The sequence below is a fragment of the Ammospiza nelsoni genome, chromosome 20 (assembly GCF_027579445.1).
Source record: "Ammospiza nelsoni isolate bAmmNel1 chromosome 20, bAmmNel1.pri, whole genome shotgun sequence".
Taxonomy (NCBI): Eukaryota; Metazoa; Chordata; class Aves; order Passeriformes; family Passerellidae; genus Ammospiza; species Ammospiza nelsoni.
This window is the reverse complement of record NC_080652.1, coordinates 8,577,310-8,602,399: the sequence shown is the minus strand read 5'-3', so window position 1 is coordinate 8,602,399 and position 25,090 is coordinate 8,577,310. Positions and strand designations below refer to the sequence as shown.

At 48.2% G+C, this 25,090-nt stretch overlaps 1 protein-coding gene across 2 annotated transcripts in view; it reads left to right on the top strand.

The window, feature by feature from the left end:
* VAV2 (vav guanine nucleotide exchange factor 2) overlaps window positions 1-25,090 on the top strand; it is a 121,697-nt gene that overhangs the window by 74,361 nt on the left and 22,246 nt on the right. For both annotated transcript variants that reach the window (XM_059486318.1, XM_059486317.1), the window contains exons 4-8: window positions 11,258-11,326; window positions 19,656-19,758; window positions 21,694-21,792; window positions 23,178-23,246; window positions 23,876-23,976. In XM_059486318.1, coding sequence (XP_059342301.1) covers window positions 11,258-11,326; window positions 19,656-19,758; window positions 21,694-21,792; window positions 23,178-23,246; window positions 23,876-23,976 — 441 coding nt within the window. The remainder of the gene's footprint in view (window positions 1-11,257; window positions 11,327-19,655; window positions 19,759-21,693; window positions 21,793-23,177; window positions 23,247-23,875; window positions 23,977-25,090) is intronic.

Sequence of the window (25,090 nt, the reverse complement as noted above, 5' to 3'; positions counted from 1 at the left end):
GCAGATGAAATAAGTGAAAACATGAGGAATTGTTTGTGCTGGCGAATGCAGCAGGGAGAGTTTTGCTGTCTCTATCTGGAGGTTTTGCTCAACTCCACAAGGGATCCCAGGAAAGCCAGCAGTGCTCAGGAGCTGTGGCATCACCCCAGTGTCCCCACTGTCCCCTGTGCAGGAGAGCCCAGGGCCCTTTCTGCCCCTAATAACTGGGAAATGTCCCCTGGCTGTGTCACAGCACATCCTTGGTGTGGGATTGCAGGGTGTGCTGCCTGCTCCTCCTCTGAGGGAGCAGTGCAGAAGGAATTAACAGCAGCAGACAGCCCCTATTAAGCAGAGCTGTTATCCTGCTCTTTGTTCAGCTCCCTGCAAAATTGCTTTGCAATTGCTTTTCCTTGTTAGAGTGCATTTGTATTATTAATCTGGGAACATCTCATTAGGGCCACGGCTATAACAGGGATGAGTTTGCAGCCTAAATTACCTCTGCTCGTTTTTCTGGGGATGGAATGTGTGTGTTTTCACCCCCCAGCTACAGAACACATTGGATTTTCTCCACATGTGTCCCGCTGCTGTTCTGGTGGGGATCTGTGGTGCATCCCAAGGCAGGCATAGCCAGGATGAAGGGAAGGATGGGATCCCTGCCCCACTCCCAGCCCTGCCACCCAGCCCTGCCACCATTCCCACTGTTGGAACATATTTTCCCTGCCTTGTCTGTGCTGAGATTGCTGGAGGGGAACAGCTTTTCACGTGTAAAACCAGCTCAGAGCCTTCCCATCTGTTAAACACAGATCCCAGCAGGGCTGGGGGAGAGGCAGGGCCCAGGGTCTGGGGGAGAAAGATGTGCTGTGAGTTCAGGAGTGTTTGTTGTGGTGATAGCCCTGAGTCCTGCAGTGGTTTTTGTTTTAAGGGAAAGGAACATCCAAGGGGTTTGGAGGCTGGGGGATTCACAAACTGCAGTGCCTTGGCAAGGGCTGGGTGCAGCCCCACATTGCCCTTCACAGAGAAAAAAGCAAGGCACAATTCTTCCCAAGACTGCTTCTGGGATTCACATTCTCTGAACCTCAGAGAAAGAAAGCACAATTCTTATCATTTGCTGTGCCTGTGTTTGTGCCAAAGCAGAATGCAACATGGAGATTGTTTACCCACAGTGATGGTGTTTTGTTTCCTTGGCCAAGAGTGTGTGTGGGTGTCAGGACTGTTGGGGGACAGTCACAAGATTCTGTGCAGTTGTGTGCAGGGTTGAGTGCTTGGCAGGTTCAGTTTTAGATAGAAATATTATTATTATTATTATTATTATTATTATTATTATTATTATTATTATTATTATTTTTATTTTTATTTTTATTTTTATTAGTAGTAGTAGTAGTAGTTGTAGTAATAATAATAATTTTATTATTATAATATGGTAATATAGTATAATATTATAATAGCTAGACTAAAATAGTATAATAAAGTAATTAATTAGCCTTCCGATAGTGATGGTGTTTTGTTTCCTTGGCCTGTCAGGGCCAAGAGTGTGTCAGGACTGTGAGTGACAGTCATGGGTAGTTGTGTGCAGGTTGAGTGCATGGCAGGTTCAGTTTTAAATAGAATAATATCATATAATATACTACTACTACTACTAAAAATATTCTAATATAATAATAATAAATAATTATAATACAATATTATAATAGTATTATAATATTATACTACATCACACTATATTATAATATTATAATATAGCGTAATATAGTATAATATTATAATAGATAGAATGATATAGTATAATAAAGTAATTAATTAGCCTTCTGACATCCATGGAGTCCTCCTCATCATTCCCTCCCCTTGGCAGGGCCATCACAGCATTGCTGTAGCTGGGTTTAAAGCTTGGGGCATCCCTGGGATGGTTCCAGGTGTGACCCCTGGCAAAGCCCTTCCCAAGGCAGGGAGGGGGGTCCTGGATCCAGCTCAGAGGATGGAGCTCCATCCCCTGGAAGGCTTTGCTGAGCCCCTGTTGGTTGTGTGAGGGCTGGGCATAGCTGGGATGCAGAGACAAGGGATGTTTGCTGTTCTTGTGGGGATGTGGCTTTTTCTCATTCATTTTACAGCTGGCATTTACAGTTCCCACTAAAATCTTTTATCTTGGAAGCCTTTGGCACCGTAATTACACAAGAATAGCACAGAGCTTATGAGCCTTTGCTTCTAACCCTGTTTTCCTGTGTGTTAACCCTGTTTCTCCTCCAGCTCTGCAGGAACAGACAATGCTGTCACTCCTTTAGCTGGAAAATGGAACAGACTGGAAATGAATTCTGTAATTCCAGGAAAATGCCCTCCTGGGAGTGTTCCCTGCCATCTCACTGTCCCCTGCAGCCACAGAGCCCCGGCTTTGTCCATTGCTGCATCTCCTTTCCTTTAAATTAGGTGATTTCTTGCTGCTGCACCATCACAAACCCCTCAATGGCACAAACTAATCTCCAGTGAATGAATCTGAATTAATCTAATCTTGTGGGAACCAGCAGCATCTCTGGCTCCCTGAAGGGACTGCTCACATCAGTTCATTGGGTCCATCCTCTTCCCTCTCCCAGTGAAGATGCTTCCCTTGGAATTGGGAAAAAATCTTGTTGGCTTAGGCACAGTGCTTAAAACCACGGTAAATACAGTGAAATTTGGATGCTGGGTGGATTGCATGGTGTTCAGCCCCACAGCATGAATGTGGCTCTGCTCCAATCCCTGTTTTAGGGGCCTGAGAATCAGGATCACACAAATTAACAGTGAAATAAATCCCAAAGCCTGCTCCTTGTCCTTGAACAAGTTTCATGGCATGGAGAAAAATAAAAATCAATCTTGTGTGCTGTTCAGTGTAAAAAAGAAATCCACTCTTTCTATCTTAATAATTTCTGGCTGCAGGAACCTTGGCAGAGGAGCTGTGTTTCCCAGAGTCCTGCAGATAGCTATCAGGGCACTCTGTGGAGATGACAGAGTGCTTCTTCCAAGAAACAAGCAGCAAAACCAGGGCAGAAACTCCATCCTGAATGCAGTGTTTTATTTGCAATGTGCCTAATGTGCAGCAGCTGCAGCTCCAGCCCTGCTGTGACCATCCTGTGCCTGCCCTGTCCCCATCCCAGGGCTGCTTGCGCAAATCCTGCAGGAAGCAGAACCCTGCAGGCTCTGTGCTGATGGGCTGGGAATTTTCTGCTGGGATTTTGATCCCTCTGTTGTCCCAAATAGTTCTACATGGTCACAAAGAGCAGATCCCATCCTTCTTGTTTTTCTCTCTTCAGCCCGTGTTGTTTCTGCTCTTTGGGCCTGAGATTTGGATAATTTGGGAACTTTCTGCTGGGGTTTTGATCCCTCTGTTGTCCTAAATAGTTCTACACAGTCACAAAGAGCAGATCCCATCCTTCTTGTTTTTCTCTCTTCAGCCCACATTGTTTCTGCTCTTTGGGCCTGAATTTTGGATTATTTTTCCTTGGTCACCAGCTAGAGAAGGAATTGTTTTGTCTCCCTACTCTGTGAAGGGAATCCCTGCTCTCCTCACCATCCCCTCATATGAAGCTCAGAATTACACACCAAAGCAGCACAAAATCTGAAAAATCATTTCTCAGGAGAGGAGATTTATTTGTTATTGATTCTCATCCTTCTCTCCATCTCTTTGGAGGACTGTCAGCACTTCCAGGGAGAAGTTCCACTGTGCTCCATCCCTGAACAAGGAGCCTTTATTATGTAGCTAGGATTTTCCACTGCAGCCCTAATTCCATTACCCCATTCCCACGCTGGCTGGCACCTCCCAGCCAGCCTGCAGGATCCTGCAGCAGCTTGCTCTTTGCACAGGGATGTCGTGCAAAGCTTCTCCTGGCCTTTGGAGCCAGAATTTTCATTCCCGTTTCGCATTCTCATTCCCTTTTTGCATTTTCATTCCAAGTTTTCTTGAGCAAACTCAGCTCTCTGGAGGATAGCAAGACTTCTTATTGCAGGTCCCAATAAACCAGGATTATAATTATATTTTTAAAGCTTTTTTTTTTCCTGTTTTCCCCTAAGACTTTCCTGCCACAGCCACTGCTGTTCCTGCTGCCTGTGGCACATCCTGGCGTCCTCTGGGCTCCATCATCCTCCTCGTGCTCTGGGGGCTGAAAGGGAGCTCTGAGCAGAGCAGGGGGCACGTGTTTATTCATCTCCCTGAGATCTGTGTTTTTCCTGGAAGCAGAGTTCTGCAAGCCCGGCAGGAGGTTCAGGAATATTGGCTCGTGCTGCCTGCATGCATTTTTCATGTGTGCACAGCAGAGCCCAGCTGAGGACGGGAAGGGGCTTGCATGTTCAGAGGCCTTTGTGGAGGCCCTAAATCTGAGTAAATCCTTTCTCTATGAACTGAACCTCTCAATGACTCTCCTCAGAAGGCACCACAGTTAATAAAAGGCAGTTAAAAACCAAAAAGGTCCCAAAATGCACGACCGCTTGCAAGGTCTCTCACTTTGATCAGTTCTGCTCCATTTGCATCTTGCAGTTCATTGTCCAGCTCCAGATTTACCCCAGGCAGTACCACCCTGCTTGTTTTTCTCTCTTCGTTCCACCATTGTTTGTGCTCTTGGGCTGAGATTTGGATCATTTGTCCTTGGTGCCCAGCTGGAGCAGGAATTGTTTTGTCTCCCTGCTCTGTGCACAGAGCTCACCATCCCCTGATATGAAGCTCAGAATTACACACTAAAGCAGCACAGAATGTGAAAAACATAAAAGCAAAAACTTAAGGCAGCAATCCCACCATCAAAGCCCCCATCTTGCAGAAGATGTGGTGTCACAAGCTGGAGCTGATCAGGAAATTCCCCTCGCTGTCCCGAAGGAGAGAAGAGAGATGGGGAAGATTTTTATGGCCTTTGCAGTGATTCTCCAGCATCCTCAGGCTTCCTGCAGATCAGATTTGGTCTCTGCTCCCCCTTCCCCTGGGGATGGGAGGCAGATCCAGCTGGGTGTGAAAATGGCAAGCAATTAAAGGCACTGACAATTAAGTCCTCAAGTGTCTCCTGATGGGGAGGTTGTTAGGGCTCCTCTTCTCCTGCAGGTTGGTTTTACAAGGCCTGTTTTATTCCCTGCCAAGGGCTCTCTGGAATTGCACTCGGCCCATTATTCTTTTACTGCCGTTGTGTTTTCCTTGTACACACTTTAAGTGTTGCTATAAAATGGATGGAGAAGGCTGTGGGAGGATCTGTGTCTGGAAATGGGTGCAGTTGCTGGTTTTGCAGAGCTCTCCTGGAACTGGGACCAGTTTTGGCACAAATTCAGAGTGGAAGTGGAAGCACAAACCCCACAAGCAGGAGATCAGGTGGGGATTGTTTCTTCTCACCCCACCAAACCTTTAGGAGTCACCATAAAGCTCCTCCATTTGTTGATAAGCAGAATCCTTGGCTGAAAAGCAGCTCCTTTCCCACTTTAGGAAAAAAAAAAAAAAATTAACAGATTTTTTTTTGGCAAGTTTATATCCTCACAGAAAGCCTGAAAAAATATCCCTGACATGTTTTCCTGCACGCCTGCTTTGTAGGCTGGGGGGATGCTGAGGTCACCCCACAAGCATCTGCTCACAAGCAAAGGCAGCTTCTCTGTCCCTTCCCAGCAGCAGCTTTGCTTAATGAGCACGGCTCTGATGAGCTCAGCTCTGATGAGCTGGGCTCAGCTGGGGCTTGCTGGGCTTTGGGGTCACCTCTTGTGTCACTGGTGCTTCCCTCAGCCTCCTCCTGTGTCACTGCCCACCCTGTGGGACCTTTCCAGCACCTCCCCAAAATGCAGCTCTTGTCCCAAGGATGCTCCAAGGATGGAGAAGGTTCAGGATGGGCTGTCTGGAGCTTGTTTGTGCTGCAAGAGGGTTTATCTTGTGCTGGAATCAAACAAAAAGGTTCATTTTGGTAATTATTTCTGTTTATTGGCACACGTTTCACAGGATGGTACAGCAGGAAAACTCAGAGTGCTGAAAGATCTCCTTGTGCTGCTTTGCTGCAAGTTAAAAATGGGAATTTCAGGATTTCGGGTGTTTTCCAGTGTGAGGCAGGGGATGCTGTGGTGAGATGCATCCCAGGTCTTTACTGGGCCAATCATTCCCTGCTGGTTGGTTGTGCTGTTACCCCACAGAGTTTGGATCTTTTTTATTCCTTTCTTTTCAAGAAAGACATTTCTGGATTCCACTTTTGATTTTATCCATCTGTTCTCTTCAGTGTGGAGCTGAAGTGAGGAGAAAATAATTTCTCTTGCTGGAGTGAGGCATTGGTACACGAGGGCTTTTTAAAAACGCGATAATGTGTCGAAACATAAAATTCTATGAGCTGTTATCTTCTTGTCTTCTCATCTCCAGAAATGCTCAGTTCAGATTGGAGCTGAGGATAAAGCAGGGCCTGCAGCTCACCCTTGGGTGCTGATACTGCTCAGAGTGCTCTCCTGCAAAATCATCATCATCATCATCCTCATCTTTGTCTTAGCTGGTGATGTAACTCACTCTTTCCCTGCTGAATTTCCATCAGAATTCATCCTGCAAGAATTTCTGCAAGTTCCAGACCACAAATAAAAGCAAACTGTAATTTTTCAGAGGATGTGTCTAAAATTTGGCTCCCTGTGAGGTGCTTCTTTCCAGAGATGAGTAATGCCACAGAAAAGTGTGATTTTAATTAAATTCAGCGGCTTTTGGTATGCTCTGATGGATCTTGTTCTGCACAGGGAGAATTGATTCTATTCTGCTTTATATAAATGGATTTTGGGGGCATTAATAGGGTGGTTTTACCTCACAGGACCAGGATCATTGCCTGGTGCTGCTCCTTTTCACAGGTGGGAACCAAATTTTGGAGGGGCAGCTCCAGGTCAGCTCCCAGCCACCTCTTGGTAAATTAATGCTGCTTTTTATATAAATTACTCTGCCTAATTCCATTAAGCCAACAAGGGGAGCATATTCAGTGGTGTGTAAAAGTGTTGGACCAATCCCTGATTTTCTTTGGGCAGCTCCAGGAGTGCTCAGGGTTCCAGAACTGAGGGCACAGGAATGAGGTGACCCCAGTGACTCGTCCTCCTGGAGAAAAAGAGGAGGAAAAAAGAAAAAGGGGAAGGTTGGAGCTACCAAAATAATGTGCTGGGAACACCCAAAGCCTGAAATTTTGGGATTGAAGCAGCATTAAACCTCAGCAGTGGGACAGAAGGACTTTTCTGGAAGTATGGGAGGTGTGGGGCTGAGAACCCCACTCCCAAACTCCCATGGGAACACAGCCTGAAGCCTAAAATGTTGATTAAATCAGTGTCCTGTGGGATTTCTGTGCATTGCCTTCAAAGCAGGGATATCAGGGGGTCTGCACACCCAACCAGGGGTGCTGGAAATCCTGCGGGGTGCAGTTTCAGGCTCCACACCATGGGAATATTTTTGTGCCAGGAGGATCCAGCACAGCCCTGTCCATCCCAGCAGAGCTGCAGGAGCTCCTTTGCACCAGCCTGAGGCTCTGCTCCTTGCCATTAGTGCAGAAATGGCTCGCAGAAGGGACAGCAGATGGGAGCAGCTCAGGTTTCCCGGGTGTCACACACTCCACCTGCTCTGCAAAACACCCAAGTGTTATCCCTGGGCTCAGGGAAACGGGGGCAGATCATCCTGCTGGTGCTGGCAGGGTGGAATCCCCCTCCAGGAAGGGATAAATCACCTCCTTTACCCTCCTCAGGGGGTTTGCATAAGTCGGGAAAGCTTCTTTGCCTGGCAAACCACCTCCATTGGGAGCAGCTCCTTGGGATGGAGCGGGACATTTCCTCCCTCTCTGCTTCTCACCAAGCTTGCTGTTCCCAGGGCTGGTGTTTGACCCTGAGAAATCAGAGTGGAGAGTGGAAAAATGGTAAATAAACTACGCTGGGTCCTTGCTCTGTCCTGCATGGATTTATTGTATGAGGCCAAGGTGCTGCTGTACAAAAGGATCAGACTGAAGCTGCTGCCTCATCCCTGCCCCTCTGCTCCCTGCAGAGGTGAGGAGCTGGCTTTATTGCCAGGACAAGGCAGCCCAGATGCTGAAATATGCTCATAAATAAATAAACAAACCCTCCTGTTTATTGCTGTTGGAATTGCAGCCTACCTGGCTCTTCCCATTTAATAATTCAGAGCAATGAGCAGCCAGGCAGTGCTGAGAGGTTCCCTGGGCAGGGTGGATGGTGAGGATGGGGTGTGGGAGGGATCACAGGGCAACCTGAGAGCAAGGGAGGGTTTTTTGCATGAGTTGCCTCATAAAATATTAATGAATTGTCCCTGTGGGTGATTGCTGTGGCTGGCTCTGCCTGTGTCCTCTGGGAGATCCAGAAATGACCAAAAAATGTTTTGTAAGATCAAGGGGGTGCTTGGCATCAATGTGTGCTGTAATCCTGCCCTCCAGAGGAGCAGCTCACTGCAAACTCCAGAACAAATTGCTTGGTCCTTTCTTCCCTTTTCAGCCCTGAACAAACCCATCAGATGGATCCCACTTCGCTTCCCTGCTTTGATCTCTGCAGTGATGCTGTGCACTGCTGTGGGGTCTGTCTGGGCAGGAGTCCACTTTGGGAGCTTGATTATCTCCTAAGAGCCTGTTCCAGCTCTGTTTGATGCACTGGGGGCTTTTCCTTTTCATCTGAGCAGGGTGGGGCTGGCAGCAGCCCTGGCACGGGCTGGGAGGATGGATGGCTCAGCAGGTGGATTTGCATGGTGGTGGAGGAAGGAAAGCTGGTGCTCAGCTAAAGATATGAAATAAGAGACGTTTTCAAATGAATTTTAATAAACTGGGGCCTCTGCAGACCTGTTGGGTTTCAGTGGACTCACAGTACTCGTTGCTGTTGGGCATTCCCAGCTCTATGTAAGGATTTGCAACGTGCCTGAGGGTTTTGGACAATTTCCCAGGGAACCCAGAGCTTTTATTTCTTGTGACTGACAACATTTTTCCTCAATTTACCAAAACAAAAAAAGAGGATACAGAGATTGGTCCCAAAGCAGGAGTTTGCTGTTGGGGAGCTCGTGGCTGGGGAAGGTGCAGATCCATCACCTGGATGGAGATGCTGCTCCCTGCATGGCTGGGGCCAAGGGCAGGACCTGTGGGATGGTTCTGAGTGAAAAACCCTGTGCTGGTGACAAATACTGGCTTGAAAGATCTCCCAGCTGGCTTTTCTTTGTGTTCCCTTGATGGGGTGGGAGTGAGAGCAGAGTTCCTCTCACCCACTCTGTCCCTACCAAAATCCAATCTGATTTTGCAGCCAGCTCAGGTGTGTTCAGAGTCAAAAAAAGAACCTAAATGGATGTGAAAGGGAGCTTAAGTCAAAAGTAGGGAGATATTTCAAATTGTGGCTGTTGGTAGAGCTAAATTAAATTGTGTCGTTCCACTTAGAACTCCTGGGGAAGAGCAAGGGATGAACAAAGGAAAAACCCAAGGCTTTGTCCCAAAAGCTGCCCTTCAGCTCTGGGTTTTGGATGGTCCATTTAGTAATCCTCACCCTGGTGTGACTTCTCCCTCTAATTGCATTCTCTGAGTCCTTATTTAGCCATTAGCTGCCACTGCAGGGACACAGGTTATTAATTCCTCCCCTGCCCTGACTTTCACTCTGGGCCTTCACCAGCACTCAAGGTGAAGCTGGGAGGGCCAGGGCAGCTGCATCCCCATGAAACTCTGATTAGAAAACATTTTTCTCCCTTTTCTGTTCCTTGTCTTACATGGGGGGCTGTGTCACAGGAGCCAATTACACCTCAAGCCCAGATTTATGGCTGGACATGTGTCCATGTGATTTTAGCATTTTTTATGGCTCTTTTACTCCTTTCTTTCTGGTGTGGTGAGCGCTGGGGAAGGAAATACTCAGAGAATAAGAGCAGAAAACGCATGTGGGAGAAAGGAGGTTGTGCCTTGTGGTGGATTTTTTATTGTTGTTGTGACAAGTGATGTTTAACCAGAAGTCACCTCTGAGTTCTGTATTCCTGCCAGAGCTTTGCATCCTTGCCTTCCTCCCTCCCTTGTTGCCACTTTGGCCATGGACACACCTTGGGATGGCTGGAATTGCTCCATGGCTGGGCTCAGCACAGCTCTTTCCCCTCCTGGTCAGGGTTTTAATTGAGCTGGCTTCAGGTCTCAGCTCTATTTCAAACTGCTTGGAGTGGAGCTGCCCACCTGAGGAAGGCTGAGGTGTAGCAGGGGAGAGAAAGCAAATTAATGCCAGTGAAAGCATCCAGAAATAGCAAATTCAGGGGCTAACCAGGCCATGTATTAAATCTTTCAGGAGAGGCAATCTATCATGGGCAGGGAGGGGAGAGGAGGGAATTGCTCCTGAGGGCAGTTGGGGGTTCAGATGTGGCCAGCTTTGCTCCTCCACAGTGGTTCCAGCCTGGGGAGCCCCACCTGCCCTCTAGGATGCCCAGGAGGGATGGGCAGAGCTGCTGCCACCCCTCTGTGTCCCTGTGCTGTCCCTGTGCCCATGAGGATGCTCCAGCCCCAGCCCAGCCTGGCCCTGTGCCAGCAATAATACGTGGGCTTTAATTAAAACAGTATTTCTCATCTCCCTCATACATTATTTGGTTATTGCTTCATATTTGGTTATTGCTTCAGAACGAGCCAAGGAATTCTTGCGTTCCCCCCACTCCCTCCCTCGCTCCTTTCATCTGCTTTCTCCCCTCCTTTCTTTCTGCCCTTTTGGTGTCCTTTCCCTCATCTCCAGGAGTTTAACTTTTTTCAGCTGCCACAAAGTTGTTGAGATGAGGAATCCTGGGGTTCATAGGGACTCAGTCATTCCACTGGCATTGCTGGGAGATGCTTCCAGAGAGGCAGTGCAGAGCCTGGCTGAGCAGGGAGGGAGCTCACAGGTGGAAAGGCTGGAGAAGAAGAAGGTGTTCCTCCATCCCAACAAATCCAACCCCAGGCTGGAATTAAGATTCCTGAGCAGGGAAGGAGCTCACAGGTGCAAAGGCTGCAGGAGAAGGTGTTTCTCCATCCCAACAAATCCAGCACCAGGCTGGAATTAAGGTTCCTGAGTTGTCTGTGCAGCACCAGCTCAGCAGCAAGGCTCAGCACCACAGGGGCTCTGAGGTGCTGTGCTGTCAGCCCATGCAGCTGCTCATTTTAGTGCCCAAGTGTGCCCTGTGTGCCCAGCAGCCTCCCCACCTGCACCCCTGCCATCTGTGCCCTGGGAAGCAGCAGGGCTGGGACCAAACCAGCTTTGCAGTGAACATTTTGTGCTGCTCAGCGTGATGCTCAGGGCTGTGCTGAGCTCAGGGGCTCTGCTGTGAGGGGTGAGGCACTAAAATAAAATCTAACCCTGTCATTCCTTCCCTTGCCAGGCCCTTCCCTTCAGAGGAGACCACGGAGAATGACGATGACGTGTACCGGAGCCTGGAGGAGCTGGCAGAGTGAGTGGCCTCACCTTCTCCTCCTGGGAGGGCTGAGGGAAAAGCTCCTGTGGCTTTTCCAGCAGAGGCACATAAAGTTTGACAGCAGGGCTGGGAGAGCCAGCACGGCTGCTTTGATCCTTTGGCCAGGAGATTTTTGTGCTCTGACAAAAGTCCATCTTTTTCTGGTGGGAAAACCCTGGGAGATGTCACTTCTAATCAGGTTGAGCTGATGAGTGGCTTGGTGTGGGGTGAAAGGGGCCAGACCCAGGGGATCCTAAATCCCAAACCCCTTCATCCTCTGAGGTGATCCAAGGCAGTGAGGTACTTATTGCCCCCATGGCATTTTTTGGAGCCGCATCCCCATGTGTGTTTTTGGCCCTGGGGCAATCAGAAAATATTTGGGTTGAAAAAGGACCTTGAAAACCATTTGATTCCACCCCTTTGCAATGGGCAGGGACACTTCTCACTATCCCAGGCTGGCCTTGGACATTTCCAGGGCTGTGGCAGCTGCGTCCTGCCGTGGCACCCATCCTGCTTGTCCTTGGTGGGACATGGGGTGATGCTGCTGCTGTCTCTGTGTGTGTTTATCTGGTTTTTGTGCCTGTGGTGGTGATGTAACAGGCTTTTAAAATCAACCTTGAACTGCAGGCACTATTGGAATTCAATGGCAGCATTCCCATCGAGCCAGGGCTCTGTCTGCCTCATATGGAGGGATGGAGTGCATGGCTGGATGTGTGGCTTTATGCAGTTAAATATTATTGTTCCACAACATAAATAATAAGGCTCCTTAATCCAATGAGTTCCTTATGGCTTCAGTTATTACAAAAGTAAATCATAAATTACCAGCAGAGGGAATGGAGTGCCCTGGAATTCCCTGCTTGCTGTTGGCTCCCAGCAGCTGCAGTTTAATAAAATTTTAACTCAGAAAGGGATCTTTTCAAGAATAGCAATTTTTGTGCCCCCTCTCTGAAAGTTCTCAAAATCCCTTTAATATTGGAGTTTAAAATTCCTCTTTCTCACACACAGATGTGCTTTTAATTAGAGAGAGATTTGTGTGGGGACTCTCACAGGAGTATTGGTGGGGATGGCAGTGCTGGCCTGGAAAGCTGAGTGGGTTTGGGGTGCTGCCCTTGGTTATTTGGGAATCTGTTCCCAGCTTTATTGGTTATTTGGTGCTGGAAGTGGGTTCCCAGTTTTATTGGTTATTTGGTGCTGGGAATCTGTTCCCAGCTTTTTTGGTCATTTGGTGCTGGAAGTGGGTTCCCAAACTGGTTCCTTGTTCCAGTCTGCTGGGCACAAGGTGTCCAGATGGAAACTTCCCAAATTGTCCCATGGTCAGAGGGGCTGTGATGCCCTTCAGATAATTTGGAGGTTTATTTCCACCGATTTCCCTGTTCTGTCCCAGATCTCCAAATTTAACTTGCCCTGTTTGCCCATTCTCTGCAAAATCCTCTTTTTAACATCTTATTTAGGACTAGTGGGGGAAAGGCATGTTGAAATGAGCAGGGGTTGTACAGATTCCCTCATGCAGGCCTGCCCTTGCTGTGCATGGAAACACGGCCTACAAAACAGTGTCAGAATCCCCTCATAGCTGGAAAAACCCCAAAAACTCCCTGAGAACCCCTCAGCCTTTTCTCTTTGGAGAAAAAGCTCAGGATAAACTCTGAGTTGGTTCTAACAAGATATTTTGAGGGGTAAATGAGTTGGTTTTTTTTAGGAGAATGTCAGAATGCTTCATTTCAGCTTGAGTGGAGTAGTTTGGTGTCCTTGGGTTGAGGTTTTGAATTCCTGTGCTGCAGAGCCTTTAAAATATGAACATGTTTGTGATGGAGGTGCTAATTTGGGGAGCAGAAGGAACCAGGCTTTGTCCCTGATGTCCCCATGATGCTCTAAAGAGTGAGAACCTTTATCCTGAGAGCTGTCCCAGCAGGGAGGAGCTGTGGGACAAAAACCAGGCCTGGAAAGGGGCTGCAGGAACAAGCTGTGTATGAAATCATGGGGCATCCACAGGGTTCTGTGTGTTTAAAGGGTGTTTTAAGCCTTGCTGACCCCATTGTGCTTTCACCTTTGGGGTGGTGCAGGGATTAATCCCAGCCCCAGATAGATCAAGGCACATAATTGCCTGGAAACAGCTATTTAGTTAAAAAAAACCCCCGAACAATTGGTGATGGGAAGGGGAAGGGAAGCTAAAAGGCTATCAGGGGAGTTGGGAAGTTCTCAAATTCCCTGTTTCCAGCCCTCTGGCCCCTCAGTTTGCTGTGCCCTGGGCCAGATGGCAGCTTGCAGCCAGCCTGGGCAGATGGCAGGGGCTGCTTGCATTGCAAGTGCTGCTGATCGATGCTGTGAGGGGCTGGAAAGGGACAATTGGCCTCTGCTGCCTGATTTATTCCAGCCTGCCCCATGCCAGACCCTGGAGCAGCCATTTGGGGGGAGTTTGTGCATGAAATGAGCTGTGTTTTGCAGCAGCAGCAGTGTGGGTTCATTCTCTGTGTCCCCAAATCAGGGATTGTCAGTGACCCTTGTCCTGAGGATGCTCCTGCAGCCATTTGGGGGGAGTTTGTGCATGAAATGAGCTGGGTTTTGCTGCAGCAGTGTGTGGGTTCATCCTCTGTGCCCCCAGATCAGGGATTGTCAGTGACCCTTGTCCCAAGGATGCTCCTGCAGCCATTTGGGGGGTGTTTGTCCATGAAATGAGCTGGGTTTTACAATAGCAGCACAGTGGGTTCATCCTCTGTGTCCCCAAATCAGGGATTGTCAGTGACCCTTGTCCCAAGGATGCTCCTGCAGGTCCCTGGGGAGAGGAGCTGCTGCTTCCCACATGGCTGTGGCTGCTGGCAGCTGATGGCAGGAGGCAATTATCCACCTTGCTGCCCTGCCAACTGCTTTTCCATCCCCCTTTATGGCTCTTTCAGCTGCTCCAAACCATCCTGGTACCTCAGAGTTATATTTAACATCTCACCTAAATTTTCTCCGCTGCCACTTGAGCTCTCTCCAGTTATTTTGTCTCATTAAATTTATGGCAGTGATTAATCCTGGCCCTCTTTGCAGCCCCAGAGCCTTCTTTATGATGAACCCTCTCCTCTGCACTGGCACAATTAAGTAGATGACACAGGGCAGGTTTTGGGTTCTTTGTTGGCTGCTTGAAGAATTCAGAATCAGGCAGAAGTTCTGTGAATGGTTTGATGTGAAACATTTAATTTGCATAACTTTTACCTTTGTTTTCTCTTCTGAAAAGAATTTCTTGTGAGGAGAGGAGTTGTAGTGTTGCATAAAGGACCAAAAAAGTGTTTTAGGCAAAGCAGGTCCCCTCCAAACCCTACCCTTGGAGAGCTTTGTCCCACAGGTTGATGTTGATGTCCCCTGCTCTTGTTTCAAGCTGCAGCAATTTATCCCTGACAAATTTATTGGGATAATTGTGTATTCCCAACCTTTCCATCCTAGAGAAGAGGGGAAGGAGATCTGCTAGGCCACAGTTTCTCAAGTGATGCCTCTTCTGGGCTCAGCTTCTTGCTGAAGTTTCTCCTGCTTCTTTGACTTCTTGTCCCCCTCACATTTTCCAAAATAGTGCTGTGATCAGCAGAATTTCTCAAATGCATTAAAAAAAGTTACGAGCACAGGAGCCAAGGTGAGATGATGAGTGAGCTGCCACTTTTCCCATTATTTTTATGTTGGACAAAGCAGGCAAGACAGCCCCTCAAATAAATGGCTCTGTGGTGCAGGGCACTTGAGCCAGAGTGCCTGTAAATGTGTCTGTCCCTTGTGTGTCACTCCTATTGATTTTTACATGTCCTGCTTGTGCCATTTCTTGGATCATATTGGTCACTTTTCTTAGGATCAGAGCCTGAGAAATTCCACTTGGAATGGGGAATGTAAGACCCAAGAATAAATGGGAAAAAGCTTCTGCTATTTCCAGATTTGTGTCTCCATCCAGGTCCAATCTGAGAAATTAAAACCCTGTAAGATCTCGAGTCCTCCAGCTGCACATCTTGCACTCCCTCACCCTGAAACCTAAACCTGCCAGATGTGCTGCAGATTCAGGGTTCTGCTTGTCCTCTCTGACAGAATGAGGGGGTTGGTTGGAGGAACTGTGTATTTATAGCTGTGAGTGCAGAGTGAGGATGAGAAAGTGGGGATTGGGATGGGCTGGAGCCTCACAGCTGCCTCAGAGACCCTGCAAATCTCCCAGCCTGGACCTGTGGTGGCTCTGAGATCTTCTGGCTCTTTACCCTGGTCACAGGACTGGAAATTTGGGGTTGTCTCTTGGTTGTCTTATTTTAGCTCCTTCTGTCCCCTGCTGCTCTTTCTTTTGCTGTTCCTGGTGGTTCTGGCTCTTTCCTCAGCGTGGTTTGGACGGAGTTTTGCTGTGGTGGGTTTGTCATGAGGGTTTGTCCTTGAATTCCTGAGGCTGGTACAAACTCATCAACTCCCCACAGCAGCTTTTATGGCTGGAGAGGCTCTTCAGTGGCCCTGAAATCCCTCAGGGCTTCCCCAGTGTCGCTGCAGGGATGAGTGCAGGGTTCCTTCAGCGTGGAGGACCTGCTGCATGTCATTTATGGGGCACATTTATTGATCACAATTTGTTTGTTCCCATAGTCCCTTCCAGCCCCAAACAAGCTGTGATTTTATGGATTTATCCTTCATTTTCCCCTACTCCAAGGCAGCATCCTGGCACCATTCCCTCAGTTTTGGGAGCTGCTCCTTGGCACGGCTCTGCCTGCCTGGGTGGGTGTCAGTGCACAGCAGAGTGAGGCAGAGCTCAGCCAAAAGCATTGTTTTAGCCTGAAATTGCCTCAGATATGAAAAGCTTTATTCATTATCAGCTTTTCTGGCTCGGCAAGAGGCTGCCAGCCCAAAGCTGGTTGCATTCATCCTAATAACAGTAATTGCACGTGCTGGTGTTCCCTCTGAAGGGCGGCTGAAATCCCTTTCCTAACCCCAGAGCTGTCAATGAATCTCCTAATCCAGGCAGTAGATCACAGGCTCTGATACCCACGGGTAGCTCACAGACTCTGCTGCTTTTATTGAAGGAGTAAATTGCTTTTCTTTGTGAGGAATGAGGTGATCTGGCTTTCCTTGCTCAAGTTGTTCCTTCTGCCAGTGACATGCCTGGGATGCTGAATTTATTGCCTGAATTCGGTGTGTCCTGAGCTTTCCACTGGCTAAAATCATCCCAATCCCTGTTTTAAGCACAGGGAGGGTGTGTATTTTCACAAGGTGGGGACAGGTGAGGATCAATATGTGCAAAGCAGAGATGTCAACATCCACAGGGCCCTGCAGGAGCTTGGCTGCTCCAGGAGAGGCTGATCCTCATGCTTTACTGCTCTCCATAAAAGCTGCCAGCCTCTGGTGTTTCTCAGAGATGCACTGAGAATGTGTTTTAATAAATAACAGACTGCTGGACCATGGTGATGTTGTAATACTGCCACGGCTGTTGGGTTTGAGGAGCTCTGCTGCATCCCCCCAGAGCTCTGGAGTGGAGGTGTCTCTCTGGGTGTCCCCAGGATGTGGGAATAGTTCCTATTTTTTTCCTAAAACCAGAAATTGGAGTAGAGAAGGGCTTGTTGTGCTGTGGAGCACCAGGAAGGGGTGGAGCAGCGAGGCTCAGCCCCTTCATTAGGGGAATGGAGCTGTCAGGATGTGGCCCCAAATGGTGGGGGCAGCCTTTGTGTCCAAATTGTTGGCACTTCTGAGGGCAAATCTGCTGGATTGTCCTTTGGGAGGTGTTTCTTTCCTGGTGGGAAAGGCCTTGGGGCATCCACCCTTGAGCAAAACCCATCTGGCACTTGGGGACATGGCTGAGGGGTGCTGGTGCTGGGTTCAGGTTGAACCAGATGTTCTTGAAGGGTTCTCCCAACCCTGGTGATTCTGTGAGAGTCACTTCAGCAGCACACCCCTGGTTGTGTTGATGCCTTAAGAGGAAATGATGCCTCAGGGTTTAGCTTTTATATTTTTCAGATATATTATGTTATTATATTATTCTGTACTGCTTTGGTGTGTAGTTCTGAGCTTCATATGAGGGGATGGTGAGCTCTGTGCACAGAGCAGGGAGACAAAACAATTCCTGCTCCATCTGGGACCAAGGACAAATGATCCAAATCTCAGCCCCAAGAGCACAAACACTGTGGGCTGGAGAGAGAAAAACAAGCAAGATGGGACTTGATGGGGTAAATCTGGAATTGGACAATGAACTGCAAGATGCAAATGGAGCAGAACTGATCAAAGTGAGAGACCCCATGAGCAGTCATGCATTTTGGGGCCATTTTGGTTCATTTTGTGTTCATTTTTGGGACCATTTTGGTTCATCTTGGGTTCATTTTTGTGACCATTTTGGTTCATCTTGGGTTCATTTTGTGCCCATTTTGGTTCATCTTGGGTGCAGCCCTGGCTGGGCTCTTGTGCTGCCCAAGGTGCATCCCTTGAGGAGATCCTTTTAATAAATCCCTGCTTTATTCTTTAACTCTGCCCAGCCTCTGCTCTATCTCAGCCTTCCCAAGGCATCATTTCCACACCCAACTGGGCTCCTGCCCGTGCCATTAACCCAACCACACATTCCCAAAACCCTTCCAGCCATGGAAGTGATGTGTGGAGAGGCAGCCAGCAACCCAAGAGGTGTGGGCAGGGAGATTCATCAGGAGCTGGGAGTGACTGGCTCTGGAAGAGGAGCAGAGCTGAGAATATAAATATTGGTGCAGATAATAACAGTGATGCCTGGGAGGGGGAAGATGGATCACCAGCTATTAGTGGGCATTATTGCAGCAGCTGCAATGCATCACCCGGGAAGAATGGGATTGATACATCATGCCAGTGTATTTATTTAAAATCCCCAAACTTTTATTGAATAAATCTGCTTGTATAAATAGAAAGGGCCGTATTTAAGGAGCCTGGTTTTGCAGGCAGATGTGCTCTGCTGCTCCCTGATATGTAATAGAGAGATGTTGAGTGTCACACTTGGAGCACAGCTTTACACCTAAATTTATTTGTGTGTAATTAATGCCGCTGTTGAAAGGCACAGCTCGTAAAATATGCGAGCGCTGTTTGATATTCCAGCATTTCACACTGTCCTGATCCTGTGGGATTGACTTCAGTGGGAGCTGTTAGCAGCCAGCACCTGTAGATCTAAGCACTGGAATTATTATTGTTAATTGGTGTTTAATATGGGCTGAATTTTCAAAAGTATTCCAAGGCTGAGGAGCCCCTGGGAGGGGTGTGGAGGCTCAGATGATAATTAATTACTGAACAGCATCACCTTTTGCACAAACTGGGCTCTACAGCCCTGGGATGCCTTTGAAGCCTGGGAATGCAGGGGCAGCTCCAAAGTGATGGGGCTGGTCCTCAAAATGTGACATTTTGCTGCTTAATTTCTCCCTGCTGTAAATGTTGTTATTGGCCCCTGCCCACCGAGCAGGTTGTTTCGTGGTGGTCAGGAGAGCCTCCTGCTCCTCTGGGAAATGCTGGGTTAAAAATCACCCACTTCCCCATCAGGACAGGGACTGGGCTTTGTGGGGGTTTGTGCATCACTCAGAAACAGGATGCAGAGTGTTTAAACCTGGGTGGGATACTCAGGGCTGGTGCTGGCGTTGCTGTGGGCCCTGCACAGCCCAGGGTTGGCTCATCAGGGCTGGGATGCTTCTCCTACTGCTCAGAGACATTGCTTGAGTGTTTAATATAATATCTGCTCCTGCTTGGAGTGAATCTGGGCTCCTACAGCACTTTGCAGCCCTGGCTGGGGGATGGAGATGGTATTTTTGGCACAAAGGAGAAAAAGAAAAATCAAATCAAGAGCAAACACAGTGCCTTAAGCAGACCAAAATCCAACCTTAGAGTGAATTCTCTGAGCATGATACAAAATCACTGAGGCAAGATCTGTCCTGCTCCTGAAGAGGAGCTGAAGGGGAGGTTGTGGGCACCTTTGGGGCAGGTGGAGCTGGAGCTGGAGACTCTGGTGGCTCAGATGGTCCCTCTGGGTGCTTGGCTAGCAGATCCATCTCAGTGGGCCCATTAGTGCTGAGCAAAAGGCTCTGCAGGGGCAGAGCTGGCAGCCCGTGGTGCTGTGGGCATGGTGGGCACAGAGCCTGGCACAGGCACAGAGCCTGGCACGGGGCACAGAGCCTGGCACGGGGCACAGAGCCATTCTTGGCTGTGATCCCTGCTCGTGTCCAGCAGCGTTCTGCCTTTTCCAGCCTCCAGCCAGCGGAAAGAAATGTGCAGCAGGCACTGATCCGGGAAAAACAGAGCAGGGCTCAATTCCCACAGGATTTTCTTGCTTTCTCCTCCCTCCTTGTTGCTGCTGAAGTGCCAGTGAAATCCCCTGGGTGTTATCATTGACTCTTTTTCCTTCTCCTTGCAGCGAACACGACCTGGGGGAGGACATCTACGACTGCGTGCCCTGCGAGGATGAGGGCGATGATATCTACGAGGATATCATCAGAGTGGAGGTGCAGCAGCCCATGGTAACAGCCCAGCTGTGTTCTCACAGCTGCACCTCGCTGGGAGGGGCAGGGAGGGGGCTCCAGGATGGAAATAACTCCCTGCCACTGGCAGGCGATGCTGCAGGGAAGGGAATTGCTGAGTCGCTCCTCCAAACTGGGATGGCACCAGCCCACAGGGGTTCTACAAGGAGTTTCCCAGCCCAGCCTGTCATCTGCAGGAGGTGGGGAGGAAGGAGGGGAAAGGGAGACCTAATAAGCCCTAAAAGAAAAGCTAAAAATAGGATTTTGCTGCTGAGGCTGTGTCACTCCAGCCTGCTCCGTCAGCCAGAGGTGCCACTGGTATTTTTAGTGCAGGGTGACAGATCTGTGTGTCAGGGATCCAGCAGCTCTCTGGGCCTGCTGCTCCTCCCTGGAGCAGGAAAATGTTTACAGTGGAGCTTTCTGGGGCAGCAGGGACCAGTGTGGCATTGGGGACACCCCGTTTGTCACCTCTAACAAGCCTGAGTGTGAGGCATGGACAGCATCATGGATGTCTCCAAGGGCTCTGTTGCAAATATCACACTCCATGGATGAGCCAAGGAGGTGTTGGTGGCCCTTGCACCTCCCCAAGGTGCCCACAGCCACCTCCTTACCCGTGACCTTCCAAATTTCCTCCCCTCCCTCCAATATCTGCCTCCCCCGGGCTTTGTTCAGCCACTAATTATTCTCCCCTTGTTCACCCCTCCCTGGAACAAAGCAGGATCAATGGACAAATTCAGTGATCAATTCAATCCCTGGCGGGGCTGGAGCCTGGGAATGCAGGGCTGCATCCGTGGATGTGCTCTGGTTCCTCAAAGATCACAAACTCCTCATTCCATGGTGTGCAGGAGCTCCCTGTGCACCAAAACCCCTCTGGATCAATGAGTTGGCCCAAAATATTGCCCTGATGCTGCCAAAGTGCTTGGATCTGAAGGCAGCACAGCTCCAGTGGTTTTTGCCACCAGTTGCAAAAGTTACTTGGCCCAAGAAGTGCTCCAGGGGAAGGTTTTGGTAGGAATTTCTAAATTCTTGCATAAATGGGAAATATTGGGGAAAGCTCCAGCAGCCAGGTAATAAAGGATAAAGGTCAGTGGAATTGGCAATTTTTCACTGTCCCCTCCACATTATTTTATGCTTTCTGCTGGGCAGTTGGGAGCTGTGATTCCCATTCCCTTCCATGAAGAAAATAGCCTATTTTTAATTAATCTGCCCCAAAAATTGAACAGTTTTGGGTAACATTTGTTGCAACAGCAAGTGTGTGATGCTAATGGCTTCTTGTATTTCTGCATGCTTCAGATTAGATACATGCAGGTAAGATGAATTGATTAAAATCTGGGGTTTCATGCAGCTGTGAGTCCTGAGGGGGAGGACAGAGGGGCTCTGTTCCTGTGCATGATCCATAAAATCCCAGAACTGAACTCCCTCCCAAATTCACGTTCTGCCCTGCCAAGTGCAGCAGCTCCCAACACGTGGGCCCAGCTTTACAGAGCTGGGGCTTTGGGAAAAGCACATTTTATCAGATTTGACCTAAAATCAGGAGAATTGGCAACCCTGGCCAGGGATTTGTATGAGTCTGATGTATTATTTGTGACCCACTTAGGATCTGTTGTGAGTTTCATCTTAAGCAATAAAAAAAAAAAAAATTAAAAAGGGAAAAAAAATCAGCTTTTATCTCTTATTATTCTTCTTCAGCTGATAGCCTTTGGTGGTGTGGCTGTAATAAATGCAAAAAATGCAGTTTTTCCATGTTGAAACATATTTAATAACACAGCCAGGGTTCCTCCTTGTATTTTTTGGATAAAAATAGTTCCCTTTAGCATAAACCAGTAGTGGTTCTCTCCTGATTTGCCAAACTTGTGCTTGGTTGCTGTAACTGGAGCCCCATCAGGTTGCCACCCTTAGGACCATCTGACCATGAATTATTTTTCCTTCCCCTAGAAAATGGGAATGACAGAAGATGACAAAAGGAATTGCTGTTTGCTAGAAATCCAAGAAACTGAGGCCAAATACTACAAAACCCTTGAAGACATAGAAAAGGTGAGAGCTGATCCCTGCAGCCCTGGATCCCACATCAATTTTGCTGGGTTGGTTCTTGCTCCCAAGGCTGGGAGATGCGAGGGGCAGGATAGAGGAAAATGGGAGAGGAGGGGAATCCACAAAATCTTAACAAGCAGAAATGTGCAGGAGGCAAAACCAGCATCTTTTATTGTGATTGCTTCAGATTAGAACCAGGCTGAAAACATTCCTGCTGTGTCCCCCCATCCTGGGGTGAGAATCCCCCACTCCTGGCTCAGCCAGGCCGGGTTTGCTGATAAGAGCTGTGTTTGCAGATATCTCTTATCACTCTGATTGCCACGGAATAATTCCTTTATTCCGAGTGCTGAGGCTGTGCTGGCTTGCCATTGAAGCTAATTGGATTAAAAGGAACGTTCTGCTGCCTAAATTCGTGGGGGTTTAATTGGTTTTGATGAATTATTGTGGCTCCTTTTCTTTTAAAAACAAATGGAAGGGAACACCTCAGCAATGGATGGAGCCTGGAGGTGGTTCCTGCTCCCAGGAAAGCAGCAGGAAGGAAGAACAATAATGAAAATCAAGCTGCCATTTCTAATCACCCTGATGCTTTTGTTTCCTCCCCTTTTGCCATTCTTTCCCTCTGTCTGTCTGCTGAAAGTTCCCCCAAAGAAGCTGTGAGCAAAACTGGAGAAAAATGGAAGGACATTTCCCATTTTCCAGGAAAATGCCCCAATATATTTGTCATTTATGTTTCCAAGGAATCCTTCTTCCTTGGAAACAGCCACAGCTGTCTGGTTCAGGAGAATGAAGAGTTAAATTATTGCTTTCATATAAATTAAAGCTTTGCAGGTCCTGGTGGTGTCATGGGTGGAATTTCCCCTCCTGGGCTGTTGTGTTTGGGGTTTTTTGCAGCTCCAAGTCACAACAGAACAGTAGATGTTGTTATTAATATGTATTTGTTCAGAAAGGCATTGCCCATGTAATCACATCATTGCTGCCTTCTCAAGGGCAGAATTCCAGGGAGATAAAGGGCTGTGGAGATGCTTCAGTGCAGCCAAGGGCTGCAGAGGTCATTTCACCCTCCCCTGCTGCAGCTTTAGCAGGGGAAGGGGCTGTGGGCACCTATGGGTGGGGGTCTGGCACTTTCCTACCCCTGGAGGTGCTGTGGGAGCTCAGGGATGGTGCACTCATGGAATTCCTGCATCCCACTCCCATCCCTGCTCATCCTCTACCTTTGCAAATGGTTAAACTCATCAAAACCTGCCCAGGTGAGCTCAGCTGGTGAAGCAGAAATTAAAATAAATAAATAAAACCAAATAAATAAATAAATAAAATAAAAATAAATCCCTCACACAGCCTCATTCCCTGCTCTCCAGCACCTCAACCCCTTTTCCATTTCTCTCTTGCAGAACTACATGAACCCCCTGAGGCTGGTACTGACTCCCCAAGACATGGAAGCTATTTTTATCAATTTGGAGGTAACACCGTGGGCATTGTGCCTCAGATCTTTGTTCTTTTCACAGCAGCTCAGCCCTCTCCCTGCTTAGGAGGAGGTTTTCTGATTTCCTGTTAGATTTGTGCATTCACTTGGAGAGCTCCAGCCTTTCGTGTGGTGTGGAGCTTAAACTGCTTTGGGAGACAATCTTTAACACTCAATTTTAGAGGTGGGGAATATTTGAACTCTAGGAAATAAAACAATTCAATCTAGTGTGTGTTTCAGGGCTAGGACTCTGGATTTTAGCTGGTTTGGGCACAGGGTGATGAAGGGATTTATTTCTACTGTGGTTTGCATAGGGTCTAGGTCAAAACCTCATCTTCTCCACTCCTTCCATCCCAAATCCTCCTCCCTCTCCTCCTTGGGGCATTTCTCAAACCTCATCTCCTCCATTTCTTCCATCCCAAATCCTCCTCCCTGCCCTCCTGGGGCATCTCTCCCTGCTGGAATTACACCCTGTCCTCCAGGCCCCTCACCAGAACAACTTTTCTTTACAAACACCTGAAAGAGCGAAACCCCTGCCCGGTGGAGGCAGGAATGTGCATTTCTCTGGGCTCTGTTTGCCCACCTGCTTTGAATGTGTGTAAAGTGTTGGCTGTTGCTTGGTTTTAGGACCTCATTAAAGTGCACTTCAGTTTCCTGAGAGCCATCGATGTCTCGATGATGTCTGGAGGAAGCAGCCTGGCAAAAGTGTTCCTGGAGTTCAAAGAGAGGTAAAGGAATGCCAGGCTTCAGGCAGCTCCAGTTTGAACAGATTTGGGTTATTTTGGGAGATTTAAACACAGTTTTTGTTGTTCTCTGCCTTCTCACTCTCTACGACTGCCTGAAAGGAGGTTGGAGCCAGGTGGGGATCTGTGTTTTCTTCCAGGTAACAACAGGACAAAAAGAAATGGCCTCAAGTTCCACCAGGGGAGGTTTTAAATGGATATTAATGAAAATTTCTTCACTGTGAGGATTGTCAAGCCCAGGGTGGTGATGGGGTCAGAATCCCTGGGAGTGTCCAAAAATTGTGTGTCTGTGTGCTTAGAGTCGTGGTTTAGTGGCAGTGCTGAGTTAATGGTTGGACTCAGAGGTCTTTTTCCACCTTAATAATTCTGTGATTCCAGAGATGCCTTTCACAGCAGCCCAGGTTTGCATATTCCATAGCAAACTGCTCTCAGGCAGCTGAAACATCACTGAGAGCTGACATTAAGCAGCAAAACCCAGCCACAACTTCAGGTCACCCGGGGCAGAGACTGGGACACCTCCCCTGTGACCACCAGGATCCCTTGGATCCCTGCTCCTGCAAACCCCTGGATTTTCCTTCAGCTCAGCATCCTGTAGGAGAGTGAATACCCAATGTGATTGTGGGGACAAAGATGAGCTGGAATGGAGCAAAACCTCCAGGGGTTTTGTGTGGTCTCTGCAAGGGCTGTGATGTGGTGGGGTGACTCCTGTGCAGGGGAGATCAGCCCTGCTCTGATCAAAGTGATTCCTCACCCTCAAAGAATCTCATATTTGGCACAGAGCTCATCTTGCACCTTCTGCACGATGAATAAATGTAAAAGTTTCTTTCACAAACAGAATCAATCCTGGCTTTTGGCAGCTGCAAGCAGGAGCACCCCAGCACACAGAGATAAGGTTGATAAAAGCCTTTAATATCCTTAATACTAATCAAAGGGTGATTCATTGTGGAACGGTGCCAGGCTGTTATTTCACTGTGATTAAACCAGTGTCTAGACACAGAAATGCCATTCAGAAGTCAATAACTCCAGAAATACCATCTGCATTAATAACACACCGTGAGGTCACATCTTCCATCATTCTGGGGGCCTCTCCTTATAAAGG